Source organism: Erythrolamprus reginae, chromosome 7, assembly GCF_031021105.1.
Source record: "Erythrolamprus reginae isolate rEryReg1 chromosome 7, rEryReg1.hap1, whole genome shotgun sequence".
NCBI classification, from domain to species: Eukaryota; Metazoa; Chordata; class Lepidosauria; order Squamata; family Dipsadidae; genus Erythrolamprus; species Erythrolamprus reginae.
The window spans coordinates 11,057,782-11,077,182 of record NC_091956.1 but is presented as its reverse complement, the minus strand read 5'-3'; the positions used below and the strand labels follow the sequence as shown (position 1 = coordinate 11,077,182).

Here is a 19,401-nt window from a genome sequence, read left to right as displayed (position 1 = left end):
CCCTTGCAATTCACAGGACCAGAAAGGTGATTTTACTCGTGTTACAGTAGTAAACCTTTCCTGGAGAAATTAAAAGCACTCTGTCTTAACTGAAAAGGCCGCCTGATTTGGGCTTTTTTTTCTGCTGGTATAGAGGCTTCGTGTTTGTAAATATGTTTTAGAATGGCTTATTTGAGTTTACCAGCATATTTCAAGTTTTGGGGACCATAATTAACAAATAATTTCTTTGTCAAATTAATTAATATTTAAGTTTGCCTCAAGGGTGGGCTGCTGTCCGGAGTGGGGGGGGGGACGCAGTGGGGTAGCGAAAACGGAGCTCCACCCCAGAGCACCCAATTTGCACTGAAAGATGTTGAAAGAAAATGCTGGGTGTCCTGCATAAGCCACGCCCGCAGTTGGGTAGGAAAAATTTTGGTAGCCCTTCACTGGTTTGTCTGCAAAATAACTGTTGCGGGGTTATTTTTTTCCTCCCCATTCCACAGTGTCATCAGGATCAGCCTTAAAAGCTGGCACATGTTAATAAACCTCAGCTTTCACATTTTCCTGACATGCGTGGTGTTCGTTGGAGGCATAACCCAGACCAAACATACCAGCATCTGCCAAGCAGTAAGTCAAATGCATATTGGAAAAATCGTACGGAAAGAAAGAAAAACCTCTCAAGAATGAAAGTGTACTTTTAAAAAAAAATCAGTGTTAACTGTTCCATTTTCTGGAACTTTATGTTCATTTGTTTATTTATTGCTTTGTCAAGTACATATTGGTATACAAAGATATAACAACGTTTATATTCATGATACTAGTAAAAGAGAAACATTAGAACAGGGGACGAAAGGCACTCTGGTGCACTTATGCACACCCCTTACTGACCTCTTAGGAATCAGGAAAGGTCAACAGTGGAGAGTCTAAGGGAAAAATTTTGGGAGTTAGGTGATGAAACTACAGAGTCCAGTAGTAAGTTCCATGCATTAACTAGTCAGTTACTAAAGTTGTATTTTTTGCAGTCAGGTTTAGAGTGGTTTACTTTAAGTTTGTAGTTGTTGTGTGCTCGTGTATTGTTGAAGCTGAAGTAGTTGTTGACAGGAAGAACGTTGCATTAGATGATTTTATGGGCTATGCTTAGGCCGTGTTTAAGGTAACGTAGTTCTAAGCTTTCTAAACCTAGGATTGTAAGTCTAATTGCATAATTGAATTCTATAAAGCAACATTCCATGTAACGGGAGAATTATTATTAGAAATTTATAATAAAATGTTAACGAACGGAGAATGCCCGGTATCATGGCAAGAAGCTAACATAACGCTGATACATAAAGAAGACACAGATCCAAAGTATATTAAGAATTATAGACCAATATCCCTGTTAAATGTAGACTACAAAATTTATATGGCAATAATAGCAGACAGATTTAAAAAAATATTAAACAAAATAATACACTCTGATCAGAATGGTTTCTTACCTAACAGACAAATTAGAAATAATATAAGAATTACATTAAATATGCTAGAATATTATGAAAGCCATAATGATAAGGAGTTTGCAATGCTATTTCTAGATGCTGAGAAAGCCTTCGATAACCTCAATTGGAACTTTTTCAAAAAATTAATAAATACTATGGATTTAGGAGAGAACTTTGAAAATACAATAAATAAAATATACTCCAAACAAAAGGCAAGGATAATTATAAATGGAGATTTAACCAATACATTCGATATTAAAAAAGGAGTGAGACAAGGCTGTCCACTATCTCCCTTAATATATATAATGTCTATAGAAATACTATTAAACCGAATTAGAGGGGAATCATTAATACAGGGCACCCAAATTAAACAACAAATTTATAAAACACAGGCCTTCGCTGATGATCTGGTCTTCTTCTTAGAGAATCCAGTTAGCTCAATGATATATTTAGTAAAAGAATTAGAGAACTATGGGAAAGTGGCCGGCTTAAAAATAAATAGGAACAAAACTAAAATATTAACCAAGAATTGTAATCAAGATTTAAACAAATTATTAATAAAAGAAACAGGTTTTCAAATAGAAAAGAAAATTAAATATCTAGGGATTTGGTTTACGACAAGGTATTCTTCACTGAAAGAACTAAATTATACAAAATTATTAACAAAAACAAAAGAAGATTTAGAAAAATGGTCAAAGTTAAATCTATCCTTAATGGGAAGGATCAATACAATAAAGTCTAATATACTTCCAAGGTGGCTCTATCTCTTCCAAACAGCACCAATACAACTAAACAAATCGTTCTTTGCTAAAATAAATAAAATAATTTCTAAATTTATCTGGTGCAATAAAAAACCTAGAATAAACATGAAAGCCCTACAAGATTTAAGAACAAGAGGAGGATTCGGTTTACCCAACTTAGAAATATACTACCAAGCCACTAAATTACTATGGATTAAAGAATGGGTCAACCTTGAAAATTCTAGAATTCTAACAATAGAAGGCCACGATATAAATGAAGGATGGCACGCACATTTGTGGGAAAAAGAACACTCAAAACATTCTCACTTTAAACAACACCAAATTCGGAATACACTATTGACACACTGGCGGAAAGTCAGGAAAAAATACTATAATGAAATTCCCAGATGGCTATCCACTCTAGAAGCTCAAATTCATCCAAACATAATAAGCCAAGAACAAAAAATAACCTACGAAGCCCTATTAAACACTAAAGGAAGTCTTAAAACTAGAGAAAGACTTAAAGAGGAAGGTATAGTAATAGATTGGCTTCCATATTACCAAATTCAAAGCAGATATAAAAGGGACTTGGTACAATTTGGAATATGTAATAAACAAAATGAAATAGACAAAATATTGACAGGATCTGACAAAAAATTTATAACTAAAATGTATATTTATCTATTAAACTATGAAAACATTGAAGAAATTGTTAAACCTAACATGATATCTTGGATGACCAACTTTGGATATGCAATTCAGCTAGAAGACTGGGAAAAACTATGGTCAGTTAATTATAAGATGACTTTGTCAACACCATATAAAGAAAATCTTTATAAAATGTTCTTCCGATGGCATTATGCGCCAGCACGCCTAGCCAAAATGAATGTAAACATTAGTAACAAATGTTGGAAGTGTAAAAAAGAAGTGGGAACATACTACCACATATGGTGGCAATGTAACGAAGCAAAAAAATTTTGGATTCAAATTAGGGCATGGATGGAAGAAATATTGGGCTATAAAATTGAAATAAAACCGGAAATGTATTTATTAGGCATAATTAGAGGCAAACATAGCAAAGAAAATTACTACTTAATAAATCACTTACTTACTGCTGCAAGATTAGCATATGCACAAGTCTGGAAACAAGACAAGATTCCAAACAAAGAAACGGTAATTAAAAAAATATTAGACTGCGCCAAATTTAGCAAATTAACATACGAAATTCAAAACCAACAAAATAAGGACTATTACAAAGTGTGGGGAAAAATTTACAACTGGGTGGAAATCAAGAAAAAGGTATAGTAAATAGAATTGTTAAAAAATAAATCTTGAAAGTGTAAATGTTTAATGTTGTATTGTTTGATGTCCAAATGTTTGTAAGTCATATAAAATAAAATAAAAATATTAAAAAAAAATAAAAAATATTTTTTTAACCATTTCCATTCCACTATATGACTAGGAGTTTGGTAGCATATTTTCAGGGGATATGATAATTTATTATGACTATATTTTTTTTAAAAGCCTCAGCCTTCAAGAGTTACAGCTCCTTTCATCAATTACCTGGAGTGGCCAAACTGATGTAATATTTGAAGGCAAATTGTAGAGGAAGAGAAAAGATGCTTGTGTAGATAATGGGTGAATAGATTACTAATCTTATTGATTAGCAACTGTTATTGGTTAAGATCTTCTGAGATGGCCTGTTGCTGTGCGTGTGAGTTCTGTACATTCTGTGTGCTGCTGCTACATTGCTGGCATTTTATGGCTGCAAAAAAGCCACTTGGAAATCTCAAGCGAAGTGCTGGGCAGTTAAAATGCTCTTCACTTGGCCCTTATTTTGATGGATGACGGCCATTAATTCTTTTAGCCAAAAGTCAAAGGACTCCCAAGACAAGGTCCTGCCAAAAATCACACACTCTTGCGGGTTTTGATTTATAGCAGCCTTCCCCAGCCTCCTTTAAATGAGGGGAGGTTCAACTGCCAGATTCTGTCAGCTGTCACAAATGCCCCTGACAAATCTGGAAAGGTCCCCTTTGCAGGAGGCAGAGGCTTAGGTTTGTTTTGTTAATGAGTAATCTAAAAAAAAACCACGGGAATTTTTTTTTCCTCAATGGCTCTTCTGTGGATTGGGGCTCTGTGTTGTTAGCATCGAAGTTTGCAAATGCTGCTTCTGCTTTCTGTTTCTTAGTAATGTGCAACAAAAATAGAATAGAATAGAAAATAGAATAGAATAGAATTGAATTCTTTATTGGCCAAGTGTGATTGGACACACAAAGAATTTGTCTTTGGTGCCGATGCTCAGTATACATAAAAGAAAAGATACATTTGTCAAGAATCATATGGCACAACACAATGATTATCATAGGGGTCAAATAAGCAATGAGGAAACAATCAATATTAATAAAAATATTAATGATACAAGCAACAAGTTACAGTCATACAGTCATAAATTGGAGGAGATGGGTGATAGGAATGATGAGAAAAAACTGGTAAAAATAGTAGTGCAGACTTAGTGAATAGTTTGACAGTGTTGAGATAATTATTTGTTTAGCAGAGTGATGGTGTTTGGGGAAAAACTCTTCTTGTGTCTAGTTGTCTTGGTGTGCAGGGTTCTGTAGCAACGTTTTGAGGGTAGGAGTTGAAACAGTTTACGTCCAGGATGTGAGGGGTCCGTAAATATTTTCACAGCCCTCTTGGGGGGCTATAGCAAGATGAATTTAATGACAGATTGTTAAGAAGATGATTGATGGAAAAGAATAGGAAACAAGTTGTTTTACATACTGTGAAATGTTAACCAGTTTGCTGGTTTCCTGGGTCAGTATCAGCTGCCATTACAATTGTATTCTTTTTTGTAAAGGGGTTTCTGAGCAGTAGAACAAAGCAGTGTTTAAAAAGGGTATGCTAGAAAGATAATTAGAAGTTTAATAAATGTGCATCTTGAGAGAGAAGATGTGGAAATAAAAATTTCTCTCTTGTTTGACGTGGATTTTTTCATGGCTGTTTTCCAGGTTGGGATAATCCTGCACTATTCCACCCTTGCCACCTTGTTATGGATGGGACTCACATCTAGGAACATCTATAAACAAGTTACTAGAAAAGCCAAACGGTGCCAAGATCCTGGGGAGCCTCCTCCTCCTCCAAGGCCGATGCTGAGGTGAGAAGCCCGCAATCCACTTCCTTTGTTTTGTTGCCATCTTCTTTCCCTGGCTTGACTGGACCAAATTTGATGGAGGAGTTGAAATCATGGTGGCCAAATATATCTCAAAAGTCCAAGGATGTTGTTTGTTCTATCCCGGGCTTATCATCTTGAAATAAAAGGTGAAACCCCATGATTTAAGCTTTGAGTTACACTCTTTCTATGAAAAAGCCACATTAACAATCAAAAGTCAGTCCCGGAAAAGTTCATTGAAATAGGTTTTCACAGCTGTGGAGTTATCAGATAGGCCTCTGGGAAAGACACCAGAGTCAGGGCTAATTTCATTGCCAGCAAGATAAACCAGGCGTGAGTCAGGGGTAACACAATTCAGCTCACCACATTCTGGCAGGCAGGCAGGCAGCTTCTAGGAGATGAGTTTTGCAGAGCAGAAATCAGGTATTTCAGGGAACATTTCTGGAACCCCAGATCTAACACAGCGTCCATGAAAGCAACGTTGAAACTCCACCCAGAATTACTCAGATTATATACCTGCTGGGAGTGGTCAGTAAACCCCTAGAGTTAAAACTACAAACTGTTCTGGGCACAGCTACTGGATTCCACAAAATCCCAAAGGCTTAATCTTCAAAACAAACAAACTCTTTATTTTTTCTTCAAAAGTTCAAAATACGCACAGTAGCAGACAAGCCAGCAGCAGGACTCGGAATTCTTCTAGCGGCAGGGAGTTGATGGCTTTATGAGGCAATTAACATTCTATTCCAAATAGCTGGGAGGCAAAGGCTATAAATCTCTATTTAAGCAGAAATCTTACCATACAAATGGAGCACTCGGCAAAACTACTTCTGTCTGATTTTCATAGTCTTTCATGATTTATCTGCGGCTTTCTTTTCAAGGAGCCAATGAAACATACGCCATATTTTATCAAGCAGTTTGTCCAAATGCAGCCTTATTTTTCCGGTTACTCCTGGAAGTGACGTGTACAAATGCACCGAGCTACTAACTGCAGAATTACAACCTGTTACCCTGTATTTTTTCTCTTCTTTTTATTATCTTATTCTCCCATGCCTCCTGGAAGGAGAGTCCAGCATGGGTTTAGCTCAAGTCTTATTGGTAGGACTGAGTTTCAAATTAACATAAATAAATAATAATTAGGTACCGCCCCCTTGCTGCCCCAAGTAACCAGTTTTAAAAAACTCAGTCGAGGTTAAGGACATGAGTTTTTTCCTCTCACCTTTAGGTTGAGTATTTAAAGTAATGTATTGTAATTAAAATTATTGTTGAACCTTGTAATTTTTCTCCCTTTTGTTTTTGTATAGGTTCGAATTCTTCTGATGGGGTCTCTGCCCTCCGCGGGCACCACCCCCACCTTTTCTCCTTTTGGGGCCTCTTCTCTTCGCGGGTACTGCCCACCGAGGAGCAACTGGGCTGTTTTTTATTGTTAAAAATTGTGACTGAAAGTCCAATTAGCCCAATCACCCCAGATGGGGGGGGTCCGCCCCTCCCCATTGTCGGGGGCGGCGGAAGCTTCAGACGCCGGTTTTGGCAACCGCGGCGGCCATTACGGCCGCCGAACAGCTGAGTGAGCCGGAGGGGGGCTTCTTAAGCCGCAGCGAGCGGACGGCGGCGAAATGATCATTCCCGGCCGAAACTGAAGCCGCGGCGGCCATTACAGCCGCCGAACAGCTGTTTGGAGGGTTCGCAGCAGGGAGCAATGAAACTGAGGCTTGGCGAGCCGCAAGGGCTCGATTACAATCAAAGCTGCTGTTCCCGCCCTTTTCTAATTAGTGTGGTGCCCTATGAGGCAATTTCCCTGCGAAGCCCTATAAACCGCCATGTTTCTCTGTTGGCTTTATGCCAGACATAAAAGTGCCGTTCGAATTGGCGCGAACTGGGCAGGGGGCCAAGTTGTCAGGCTCTAAGATCTGCCCAGAGACAGTTGACAAGGTCACGTGGGCGGCTAACAGCCAATCAAAAACCGTTTAGCTGTTCAGCCTGCCTGTCTGTCTCTAAATGCGAGTGAGAGCCTTTATTACTGTTCAACAGTCTTGATTGCCTTGTGTTTTGTAATTCAATCGTGAGTACGCTGCCCCATATCCAAATAAGATATGGCTGACCAACTTATCAGTGGGGAGGAGCAGGCCCAACCAGCTCAAACACCTGTTAAGGGGAAGGATAAGGCCAGCAAGCCTAGGAGTAAGTCCTCCCAATCAAGCTCCTCTCTTCGTGAGGCTGAGAGGAAGATCAAGGCCCTGGAGCAGCGTTTGGAGGCGGCCTTGTCCCCTCCCATCATAGGTGGACTGTCCATAGGCCCTTTCCAGCCTCTTCCTCCATCGCTTTCTGTGGGATCCCAGGGCACAGCAACCGAGAGGGACTGGTCCCCTGACAGGCAGGCCCCTCTTCCCTTGCCATCAATTGCTGCAAGGCCTGAGAGGCCTTCATCTTCTCATTCCCAGGCACTGCTTCAAGGGGAGCTACAGACACCATGTTATGGGCCTTCAGCTACTTTCACCCCCACAGCAGCCGGGCTTAGAGACAATGCAGATGCCTGGCAGGCCTTTGCCCCTGCTATACAGGACATTGTCGCCAATGCATACACGCAGGGCATAGCTGCAGCAACCCAACGAGCCAATACCTTTCCATCTCAGCCTATCCAGCCCAGGGATATCTGGTCAGTTCCACCGCCCCCTACTGGGTTGGGTTCTATGTCTATTGACCACACCGACTTTGAAGAAGACAGTGACCACGGAGATGGCCTGTCAGATGACGAATTCTCGGTTCCAGAGCAGCCAGCAGTGGCAGGTCTGTTCAAACCCTCTTTGTATAGGGTTTTATTACGTAAGGCAAAGCAAGCCTTAGATGTACCAGGAGCAACACCACTGGTGGAATCATCAGACGGGCCACGCACTTCAGCTGCTCTATGTAAGGAACCCGCCAGAGAATCGGACAAGGTTCCTGCACTGGAGATCTTCCTCGAGAATGTCAAGCGCCCGTGGCAACATCCGGCGGCGGCGCAAGGGCCTTCAAACCTGGAACGCAGGTTTTATACCTTTGATGACAGCATGGAGACGCTACTCCAGTTTCCTCCTGTGGACAAACCAGTGGCCACATTGGTTTCCCGCACGGTTGTGCCTTCGGAGACGGCGGACAACTTGAAACCGGATGAAAGGAGAGCGGAAAATCTTCTCAAGAAGACCCACCAGATGGCCGCTTGGGCTCTGCGAGCAGCCTCCACCGCCTCCTTCTTCAGTCGGGCATCCATTATGTGGATTCAGGAGGTTCAGGCGAGACTGGCTCCTGAGGAGACTCGACTGCGGCAGGACTTGAATAAGCTCCTCGCGACGGCAGAATTTTCCACCGATGCCACCCTGCATGCCGCAAAATTTGCCTCCAGGGCTATGGCCTCCACCATTTCATCAAGGCGCCTGCTTTGGCTCAGAAATTGGCAGGTGGATGCCAAGTCCAAGTGGACTTTGTCTTCAGCTCCCTTTGAGGGCACTAAATTGTTCGGGGAGGCCCTAGATCCTGTCCTGGTGGAGGATAAGGATAAAAGGAAGGTCCTCCCAAGATCTTTCCGCCGCCAGGACCGCAGGGCTGGTCCGTACTCCCGTAGGCAGTCCTTTCGGTGGGACTCGTGGTCCGCCCCTTCACAGCAGGCCAGACCTTACTCGCAGGGGGCCTTTTCCTCATCCTACAGGAATGACCGACAGTATTCCCAGGAACGAGGCAGAGGCTTCTCCCAGACGAGACGTCCATACCGGGGATACCAACAACGGAACGCCAGACGTGCCAAGTGACTGCCCGGACGACATTCCCTTGGGGGGCAGGCTACAAAAGTTCAGCGACAGATGGCGAGCTACCACCTCAGACCCTTGGGTCTTAGCCACTATCTCCCAGGGGCTAAAGATCGAGTTTCTACACGATCCTCCAAACCATTTTACTGCCTGTCCGGTCCCCAGAGACTTCGAAAGGAGGTCTCTGTTGGATCAGGAAATTCTCCACCTCTTACAAATCCAGGCGATCGAACCTGTTCAGGACAATTCCAAGGGTACGGGGTTCTATTCAAGGGTGTTCCTTGTACCCAAGGCTTCCGGGGGTTGCAGGCTCATCTTGAACCTCAAACGTCTCAACCAGTATATTCTGTATCGACGGTTCAAGATGGCCTCCCTCCGCTCCATCCTGGCCTCTGTTCGGGCAGGGGACCTGCTTACTTCAGTGGACCTGAAGGAGGCCTACCTGCACATTCCCATACACCCGTACCATCGACAATTCCTTCGATTCTGTCTACACAACGTCCATTACCAGTACAGGGCCATGCCCTTTGGCCTATCATCGGCCCCACGTACCTTTACGAAGGTACTGGATGCACTACTGGCCGATCTGCGGTCCCGCCCTATACGGATTCTCGCATATCTGGACGACATCTTACTTCTGTCTCCAACCCGCCAGAGGGCGCACAAGGACTTACGAACCACGATGTCTTGTCTACAGCGTCATGGTTTTACCATCAACACGCCAAAAAGCCATTTGACTCCTGCCACCAGACTCATTCATCTGGGTGCGGTGATCGATACGGTCTCTCAAAGAGTGTATCTATCTCCGGACAGACAGCACCGCATCTGTTCCCTCATAGCCGGCCTTCAACAGAGCCGAACGGTGCCGTTGTCTTTCCTGTCAAAGGTACTCGGGACCCTGGTATCCTGCGTGGACATTGTTCCTTGGGCCCGTTACCATTATCGACTTCTCCAGTGGACCTTGCTCCCGTTTCAGCGTCGCAGATTGAGTCATACACACCGTCTCACCGTCGTGGGATGCGAGTTGCAACACTCCCTCCGCTGGTGGAGATCTGCAGCACTGCGGCAGGGCACTCCCTTCGGACCATGCCATCACACGATCCTCACCACAGACGCCAGTCTGCTGGGGTGGGGGGCTCACATCCAGTCCCAGGTGGCTCAGGGCTTCTGGAGCCCCCAGGAACTATGTCCAATAAACATCAATTTCTTGGAGTTGAGAGCTGTCCGCTTGGCCTTGCTGGCCTTCGCCACCTTGCTGGAAGGTCACCACGTCCTTGTACGCACGGACAACGTAGCGACCAGGGCGCATTTAAATCACCAGGGCGGAACGCGCTCTCTCAGGTTGATGGAAGAGACGGTCCTCCTCTTCAACTGGGCGGAGACTCATCTTTCCTCCCTCCATGCAGAGCACATCGCGGGGGAGGACAACAAGCAGGCGGATTGGCTCAGTCGCCAGGAACTGGACCCGGCGGAGTGGCGGCTCGATCCGGACCTGTTCCAGGAAGTCTCGCGTCGGTTCGGGGAACCGGTGGTGGATCTCTTCGCTACCCCCCAGAATACCCAACTCCGGAGGTTCTACTCCCGGTTTCCAGCTCCGGGAGCCGAAGGAGTCAATGCATTACATCTTCAGTGGCCAAAGGTCCTACTGTACGCCTTCCCCCCGATTCCACTCATTCCATCAGTGGTAAGGAAGATCCTGTCGGAGGAGGCGGAGGTGATCTTGCTAGCGCCTCATTGGCCGCGGAGACCGTGGTTTGCGGACCTCAGGGAGCTGTCCATTTCTCCACCGTGGAGGATACCGGACGACCGGATATGCCTCAGCCAGGGGTTCGTGTACCACCCGGAACCTCAATGGTTTCACTTAACCGCATGGCATTTGAAGGGGACAGGTTGAGGAGCTGTCTCCTTCCCGAGAATGTTATCGCGACTATTCAAGCGGCTCGACGCCCTTCCACAGTCCGAATTTATCAGGCAACATGGGCAGCCTTTCATTCCTTCTGCAATGACAGGAACCTTCGACCACAGGATTCCTCAGTCATCCCTGTCCTGGAATTCTTGCAGAAGGGTTTGGAGAAAGGTTTGGCGCCAAACACGCTAAAACGCCAGGTCGCAGCGCTTGCCACCATTATAAAGCGGGACGATGGGGGACCTTTAACTAGTCACCCTTGGATTAAGGATTTCCTCAGAGGGGCTACCAACACGCATCCCCCTCCTGTTCGTCGTTTTCCCACATGGGACTTGACCTTGGTCCTTCAGGCCCTCACGGGACCACCGTTTGAACCGTTGAGAACTGTTCCATTGCGTTACCTTTCCTTTAAGACGGCCTTTTTGGTGGCGGTCACCTCGGCTAGGCGGGTTTCCGAACTGTCCGCCCTGTCGGTCAGATCAGACTTGTGTCAATTTTATACAGACAGAGTTTGTTTACGTCTGGACCCCACCTTTCTTCCAAAGATTAACTCTCACTTTCACAGGGCTCTAGAGCTGGTGTTACCGGATTTCTGTGCTCACGGTACTCACCCTTTAGAGCTTAAATGGCACAAGATAGACGTACGCAGAGCGCTGAAGCTTTACATCAGGCGTACCGGCAGTTCTCGCAAAACTGAGGCTTTGTTTGTTTCGTTTAGTGCTAGCAAACTGGGCCTCAAGGTATCATCGAATACTATCAGCCAGTGGGTGAGACTATGTATAGTTGAGGCATACAAAGCGAGCGCAAGGACTCCACCGAGTGGTATACAGGCTCATTCGACAAGGAGTGCGGCTTCTTCGGCAGCGTGGGCATCACAAGCCCCCCTTGAAGATATCTGCAGAGCCGCGGCCTGGAGTTCACCCACAACTTTTATTCGCCATTACAAATTGGACACCTTCGCTTCAGCTGAAGCTGCTTTTGGCAGACGGGTACTCCAGAAGGTGTGCGGGGAGGTACCACCCATGGTTCACAATCTCCCTCCCTGAACCTTGGACCTTGGGTATATCCCATGCTGGACTCTCCTTCCAGGAGGCATGGGAGAAGAACCGTTGTACCTACCTGAACGGTCTTCTCGATGCCCTGGAAGGAGAGTCCATACCCTCCCGAAGAACCATGGGAGTTTGGTTTGATGAGACTGTTTCTTATGTTATTATGGTTGTTAATAAAGTTCATTACCTTTACATCTTTTCGTTTTTTAAAACTGGTTACTTGGGGCAGCAAGGGGGCGGTACCTAATTATTATTTATTTATGTTAATTTGAAACTCAGTCCTACCAATAAGACTTGAGCTAAACCCATGCTGGACTCTCCTTCCAGGGCATCGAGAAGACCGTTCAGGTAGGTACAACGGTTCTTTTGGATCTAACCACTCACTGTTTGATAACTCATCACTGTCTGACAGGGACCCACTTCCCATAGTAACTTCAGCCCCCTGAGGCCCTTCTAGATCACTGTCCATTTCGCTCCCGTCTCCCCTACCATCTGATAACCTCCCTAACCAAGCTAAGGCACTTGGCTCTTCGTCTTCAGAATCAGACATTTCCCGAGGTTGACAAGGATTACTCACAACACAAACTACTTCCTTTTACCATACAGGTGTTGTTGCCTGCTTTGTAATTTCCTGAATCGAGCATCTAAGAGTAGCTCATCCACTCTAGCGTCTTTCTCATTCTCCGACTGGGTCCAATCCCTTGATGTATCTACCACCTATGGTGGTCCCTCGGGTTCATCCAGGTCTATTTCTATATATGTTGAAGCTGAAATCAAGAATTGGTCTTTATTTCTGGAAAAGTAAGTTTTAGTTTAGCTTTTTTAGGAAAGGAGAATTCAGAGAAGGAAAAAAAAAATGTTCATTTTTGTTTCTCTTCGTTATAAGCTCCTAAATATTTACTGACCCCTCACATCCTGGACACAAACTGTTTCAACTCCTACCCTCAAAACGTCGTTACAGAGCACTGCACACCAAGACAACTAGACACAAGAACAGTTTTTTTCCAAACGCCATCACTCTACTAAACAAATGATTCCCTCAACACTGTCAGACTTTCTACTAAATCTGCACTTCTATTCTACTAGTTTTTCTCATCATTCCTATCACCCATTTCCTCCCATGTTGACTGACTGTAACTTGTTGCTTATATCCTAAGATTTTTATTATTATTGCTTCTTCATTGCTTATTTGACCCCTATGACAATCATTAAGTGTTGTACCACATGATTCTTGACAAATGTATATTTTATTTTATGTACGCTGAGAGCATACGCACCAAGACAAATTCCTTGTGTGTCCAATCACACTTGGCCCATAAAATTCTATTCTGTTTTATTCTAAATAAAGCAAAGAGTAAAATCATCAGAAGTAGCAAAAGTAGAAGTGCAGGAAACTTTCTATCTTTGCTGATCAAAACTCATTTGCTTGTAATGTCTCTGTTTTAATCAACTTAATACGTGAAAAACTGCTTTATAATTTCCATATTAAAGTGAAAAACAAGGCTGCGTATGTTAATTACTGGCAGTAGACTCGGTAATTAAATGTGATTCTGTTTTGAAATTTCTTTTAATCCTTAATTAAGTCAAATGCGTACAGTTCAGCAAAGCGTGTGTCATCATCCCAGTCAGGTAAATTTCTTGACGAAATGCTGGTGTAAATAAGATCTTCACCTTAACGTAACTTTGAAGCAGATGTAAGACAACCAACCATTTCAAAAATAATAATCTCGTTATTATATTTTTACAGATTCTTTTTCATCTTTACTTTTTTTAAAAAAAATAGGCTTCTTAAACAAGCTTTTCCTTAACTAATTTGGCAATTATTTAAGAGATTCTACAGTTTATTCTAAATAATAATTTGTAAAAAACAAACAAACACCTCAGGAGCCTGTTAGCACCTTTTCTGACTATCAGATTTAATTAAAAGACATATTTTGGGTGCAGCAGGTTACTTCTTCTGATACAAAAGATGACTTGGGGTCTCTCTTAATAAAATTTGTTAATCCAAAAAGGTCAGGGATGAAATTCCATTTTCCCCCTACTGGTTCTGTGGGGCATGGCAGGGGAAGAATGCTGCAAAATCCCCATTCCCTCCCCAATCTGGGGCCAGACAGAGGTAGTATTTGCCGGTCCTCCGAGATAGTCAAAATTTCCGCTATTGGTTCTCCAGAACATGCTGGATTTCACCCCTGAAAAAGATGTTACCAAACTGGATTTTTTCTACTCTCCTGGCATATCACCTGTGTTAGCCAAAATTTCAGACGAGGAGGATTTAGGGCTCGTGATTTCCGACAGTCTCCAAATGGGTGAACGGTCAGGCAGTAGGGAAAGCAAGTAGTATGCTTGGCTGCATAGCTAGAGGTATAACAAGCAGGAAGGGGGAGATTGTGGTCCTGCTGTATAGAGTGCTGGTGAGACCCTATTTGGAATAATACTGTGTCCAGTTCTGGAGACCTCACCTACAAAAAGATATGGATAAAATTGAACAGGTCCAAAGACGGGCTACAAAAACGATGGAAGATCTTAAGCATCAAACTTATCAGGAAAGACTTAATGAACTCAATCTGTATAGTCTGGAGGACAGAAGGGAAAGGGGGGACATGATCGAAACATTTAAATAGTTTAAAGGGTTAAATAAGGTTCAGGAGGGAAGTGTTTTTAATAGGAAAGTGAACCCAAGAACAAGGGGACACAATAAGAAGCAATGTGAGAAAATATTTAATAAATATATGTTGGCTGGTCTTCGGAGAGGGTTGGCATATAAATCATAATAATAATTAATAATGAATTAATAATTCCTTCCCCTTGCATTTACACAGACCAGTTTCAGATAGTATTTTTCTATCCAATAATGTTTTCTTCTACTTTCTTCCTTTCTCACATCCCTGTTAAAGGTAGACTGACGAACCTGAGAATCTCTGCTTCTGCTTACTCACATTCAGTTCATTAATCATTAGTTTAATCAGGTCCTCAAAGAAGTCTTGCCTTTAGTTGTTTTTCCTGCTTTCTAAACTCATTAATTGTGGGTCACCAGCATTAAATCCAGTGTCAGCCCCTAACTGGGGGTAAAGTGACAATTACAACCTTATTCTCATAAGGTTTTTGTGTAGGACTTACCTGCTCGTTTACATAAAAGTCATGTTTCATTTGCTTTGTTCTTAATTGAGATTTATGATAGTGTGATCTTATATTTAGTCTTAATTTCTTAGTTGCGAATGCTCACCAGAAAGACAACATTTAAATGTGTGGATGTATAAATATTGTCAGCGGATAACTTTGCATCATTTATATGTCACGTATGCTTATTGACTAGAATATATCTAGAGTACGGGACATAGGTTTTGTTCCTTCGGGATTGGGTGGCATAAAAGTCAAATTAATAAAAGGTAAATAGTTAGAAAGGCAAATCCTTAATGGCAGAAGACAATATTTGTAAAACTGAGAAATATATGAGCAGACACTCTTTGCATTCGCCTTCAGAGTGAATGACATTTTCAGAATGCCTAGGAAAAGCTGCACACATTTTTTCAGATACAGTATGTAAAAATATTTTTAATACACTCAACTGGATTGTCAGGGACTTTTAACCAGGAAAAACAGACCTGTAAAATTGGCTGCATAGCCAATAGAAAGATTGAGCTTCTAATGAAATATAACTATATATAACTATATATAAGCTCTCCAGAGACTAACATCTCAGTAATTAGGAATTACTCATGTCGGCTTATTCTCCGTATACATTTTTACTGTGTGAGTATATGATGTGCTAGTTCTTCCATTTAAAAAAATAGAAAAATGCTAAGAAACGAAATGCTTATCTGTCATTTATCTTGCTCCAGATAAATATTGAATATTTGAAAGCATTTGAATATTGCTCTCTTATCTTATTCGTTAAAATAATTTCCTCCCATCTTTGTCCACAAGGTGGCAGAAGCTGATCAGCTTTCCTCAAAACTGAGCAAAACCATTGTAAACGCCAGGATTTTAGTTGGACTTTTGCTTCCTGCTCATCTAAAGTAATATAGAAGTAGGAGGAATGAAATGGATGGGGAGTTTTCCTGGGCACAAGATGCCAAAAGAACTGATCCCAAAATGGGAGCCCCACGTGGCCTGTCTTAGGATAGAACCTGAAGCTCTTCCTGTTGCAGTGGGAGCAAAGATGTAGCCATTCTCTGGAATTTTGTTATGAAGAATCGGGACGTGTAAAAAGGCGAAGCAGGATGTCCAGCAAACTTAGAAATCAGGGAATTGACAGGGAAATCGGCGATTCACGAAATACTAGAGAATTTGTGAAAAAAACCAGAATAAATCAGGGGGGAGGGAAACTAAAATGTGTTAAAATGTTTAAGTCAGGGGGAAATCATGTTTAAAAAAAGCGGATCCATTGCATGGCAGAGTCCAGCAAAAATGAGCATAACCGTGGCCACAACTTGCTTCCTCAGCTATCGATATTTCTCCACGGCCTAGCCGTTTGGTATGACATCATCTACGACCGTGCCTTCTGTCACGGTTTGTAAGTGATTAATGTCCGTTTGAACATTAACCCTGCGAAGGCGATACACGAAGCCTTTAATCATTTGTTAAAAACATGATTTCTTTTATTATAAAAGTACAAAAATAAAACATGTCGCGAGGGACAAAACAACAAATATGTCTTCACATGATAGAGGTAAAAATGGCGAATAGAATTTTAGGGTGAAGAAGAAGGAAGTGATGTTAGTTTTGGCAGGATGTTACATCATAATAGGAGGATCTTAGTAAAAACACACACAGTTAACCCTTTAATTACTAAATGTCTCTGGGGCTGTCAATATTCAGCGTGACACCTTCACTAGATCACAAGTTACAGGGAAATATCAGGGAATTTCAAAATGCTTTCCCCCTGGACACCATATGAAGCCATCCCCTACATCTTGGGTGAGCTGAGAGTAGCACTTGTCAGCAACTTCAAATACTTCTGTCCCTCCAGTAACCCAATTGGCAAACATCACTGGAAGCATTTGGGATTGGTGAGGAGGCCCCTTTGATTTTGATCTATTCAGTTCATGATCACTGAAAAGGTATAAAGTCTTTTTAACAGTACAGTGATCCCTCGATTATCGCAAGGGTTCCGTTCCAAGACCCTTCGCGATAATTGATTTTTCGCGATATAGTGGTGCGAAAGTAAAAACACCATCTGCGCATGCGCACCCTGTTTTCCATGGCTGCGCATGCGCAGATGGTGTTTTTACTTCCGCACCTGGGAAGACCCAGGGAAGGTTCCTTCCGCCGCCCAGCAGCTGATCTGCTCGGCAGCGCCGCAGCAGCGAGGAGCCGAAGATCGGGGTTTCCCCGCCGCCCACGCAAAGGGGAAACCCCGATCTTCGGCTCCTCGCTGCTGCGGCGCTGCCGAGCAGATCAGCTGCTGGGCGGTCGAAGGAACCTTCCCTGGGTCTTCCCCGCCGCCCACGCAAAGGGGAAACCCCGATCTTCGGCTCCTCGCTGCTGCGGCGCTGCCGAGCAGATCAGCTGCTGGGCGGTCGAAGGAACCTTCCCTGGGTCTTCCCCGCCGCCCACGCAAAGGGGAAACCCCGATCTTCGGCTCCTCGCTGCTGCGGCGCTGCCGAGCAGATCAGCTGCTGGGCGGTCGAAGGAACCTTCCCTGGGTCTTCCCCGCCGCCCACGCAAAGGGGAAACCCCGATCTTCGGCTCCTCGCTGCTGCGGCGCTGCCGAGCAGATCAGCTGCTGGGCGGTCGAAGGAACCTTCCCTGGGTCTTCCCCGCCGCCCACGCAAAGGGGAAACCCCGATCTTCGGCTCCTCGCTGCTGCCCACCCGCCGCTCGCCGCTCGAGAGCAAGAGGGGGAGAGATAGAGAAAGAGAGAGAAGGAAAGAAAGAGATGAGAGAGGGAGGAAGAGAGTGTGAGAGAGGAAGAAGCAAGATAGAGAAAGAGAGAGAGAAAGAAAGATGAGAAAGGAAGAGAGTGACGTCATCGGGTGGGAAAATATTTTTAATTAATATTTTTTGAAAAATCGCGATATAGCGTTTCGCGAAGATCGAGATCGCGAAGATCGAGGGATCACTGTACTGCGGTTTAGAAGCCTCCTCTAGTTCGTTCAGGCCCACCAGATGATAAACCCTATTTCTTACTCTGGTGTCCTCATGGTCTCTGAGCTTGGTGGTTTTCTTGCAGATGTTTCATTACCCAAACTACCATCCCACTAAAAGAGGCTGAAAGTTTTGGTGCATCAAATACTCCAAATGTAGCTTTTTAGAAGCTTTTTTCCCCAGCCCTAACGTGGTGCTAACGATCTTTCTGGCTCTTGCAAGCTTGTTTTCATTGCTACTCCGAATACGTTTTTTTTCCAGCCCTAAGTCTTTGCTTGTTTTCATTGCCACTCCCTCTGAAAAAGGTTTCTTAACCCTAACAAGGTGCTAATAATGATCTTCCCGACTTGTATGATTTTTTCATTGTTACTCCAAAGTTAAAGTCTCTGCAGGCTTGTTTTCATTGCTATTCCCTCCGAACAAGATTTTTTTCCCCAGCCCTAACCAGGTGATAAAATAATGTGCTGAAGCTGACCAGAGTAAGGATGCTAGCCAGATAAATACCTGGTAGGCTGATTTCCCCCCCTATTTTCCTCCCCCAATACTAAGGTGTGTCTTATACAGTGATACCTCTACTTAAGAACGCCTCTACTTAAGAACTTTTCTAGATAAGAACTGGGTGCTGAAGATTTTTTTGCCTCTACTTAAGAACCATTTTCTGCTTAAGAACCCGAGCCCGGAAAAATTTCCAGGAAATTTGAGAGCGGCACGAAGTCCCGGCCAGTTTCCTGCCATTCCCTCTTTAAACCCGGCCATCTCAGGCTTTTCTGGGCTGCCAGAGGAGCCTTTCGGTGGCACTTAAGGAGGCTCACCTTCTTCCTTCGGCAGTGACTCTCCTCCTCTTCTTCCTCCTCCTCCTCCCACTCAAATTCCGAGCTTTTATTTCTTTCCTAATGGGTTTGCACGCATTATTTGCTTTTACATTGATTCCTATGGGAAAAATAGCTTCTACTTAAGAACGATTCTACTTAAGAACCTGGTCACGGAACGAATTAAGATCTTAAGTAGAGGTACCACTGTACTCTGAAGAATGTGGTAAGTAACATCATCAGTGCTAGGAAGAAGTGGGTTTTGCTTTCACTTTATCTTCTAGCGCAGTGGTTCTCAACCTGGGGGTCGGGACCCCTTTGGGGGTCGAATGACCATTTCACGGGGGTTGCCTGGGAAAAGACAAATTTCTCCTGGTATTAGGAACTAAAGCTTCTATTCTGGCATCTTGG

General features: G+C 43.6%; 1 protein-coding gene across 1 annotated transcript in view; it reads left to right on the top strand.

Moving 5' to 3' along the window:
- The window catches only part of ADGRA3 (adhesion G protein-coupled receptor A3), a 68,552-nt gene that overhangs the window by 45,637 nt on the left and 3,514 nt on the right, over positions 1 to 19,401 (top strand). Inside the window, exons 16-17 of the mRNA XM_070756975.1 lie at positions 483 to 606; positions 5,203 to 5,348. Coding sequence (XP_070613076.1) covers positions 483 to 606; positions 5,203 to 5,348 — 270 coding nt within the window. The remainder of the gene's footprint in view (positions 1 to 482; positions 607 to 5,202; positions 5,349 to 19,401) is intronic.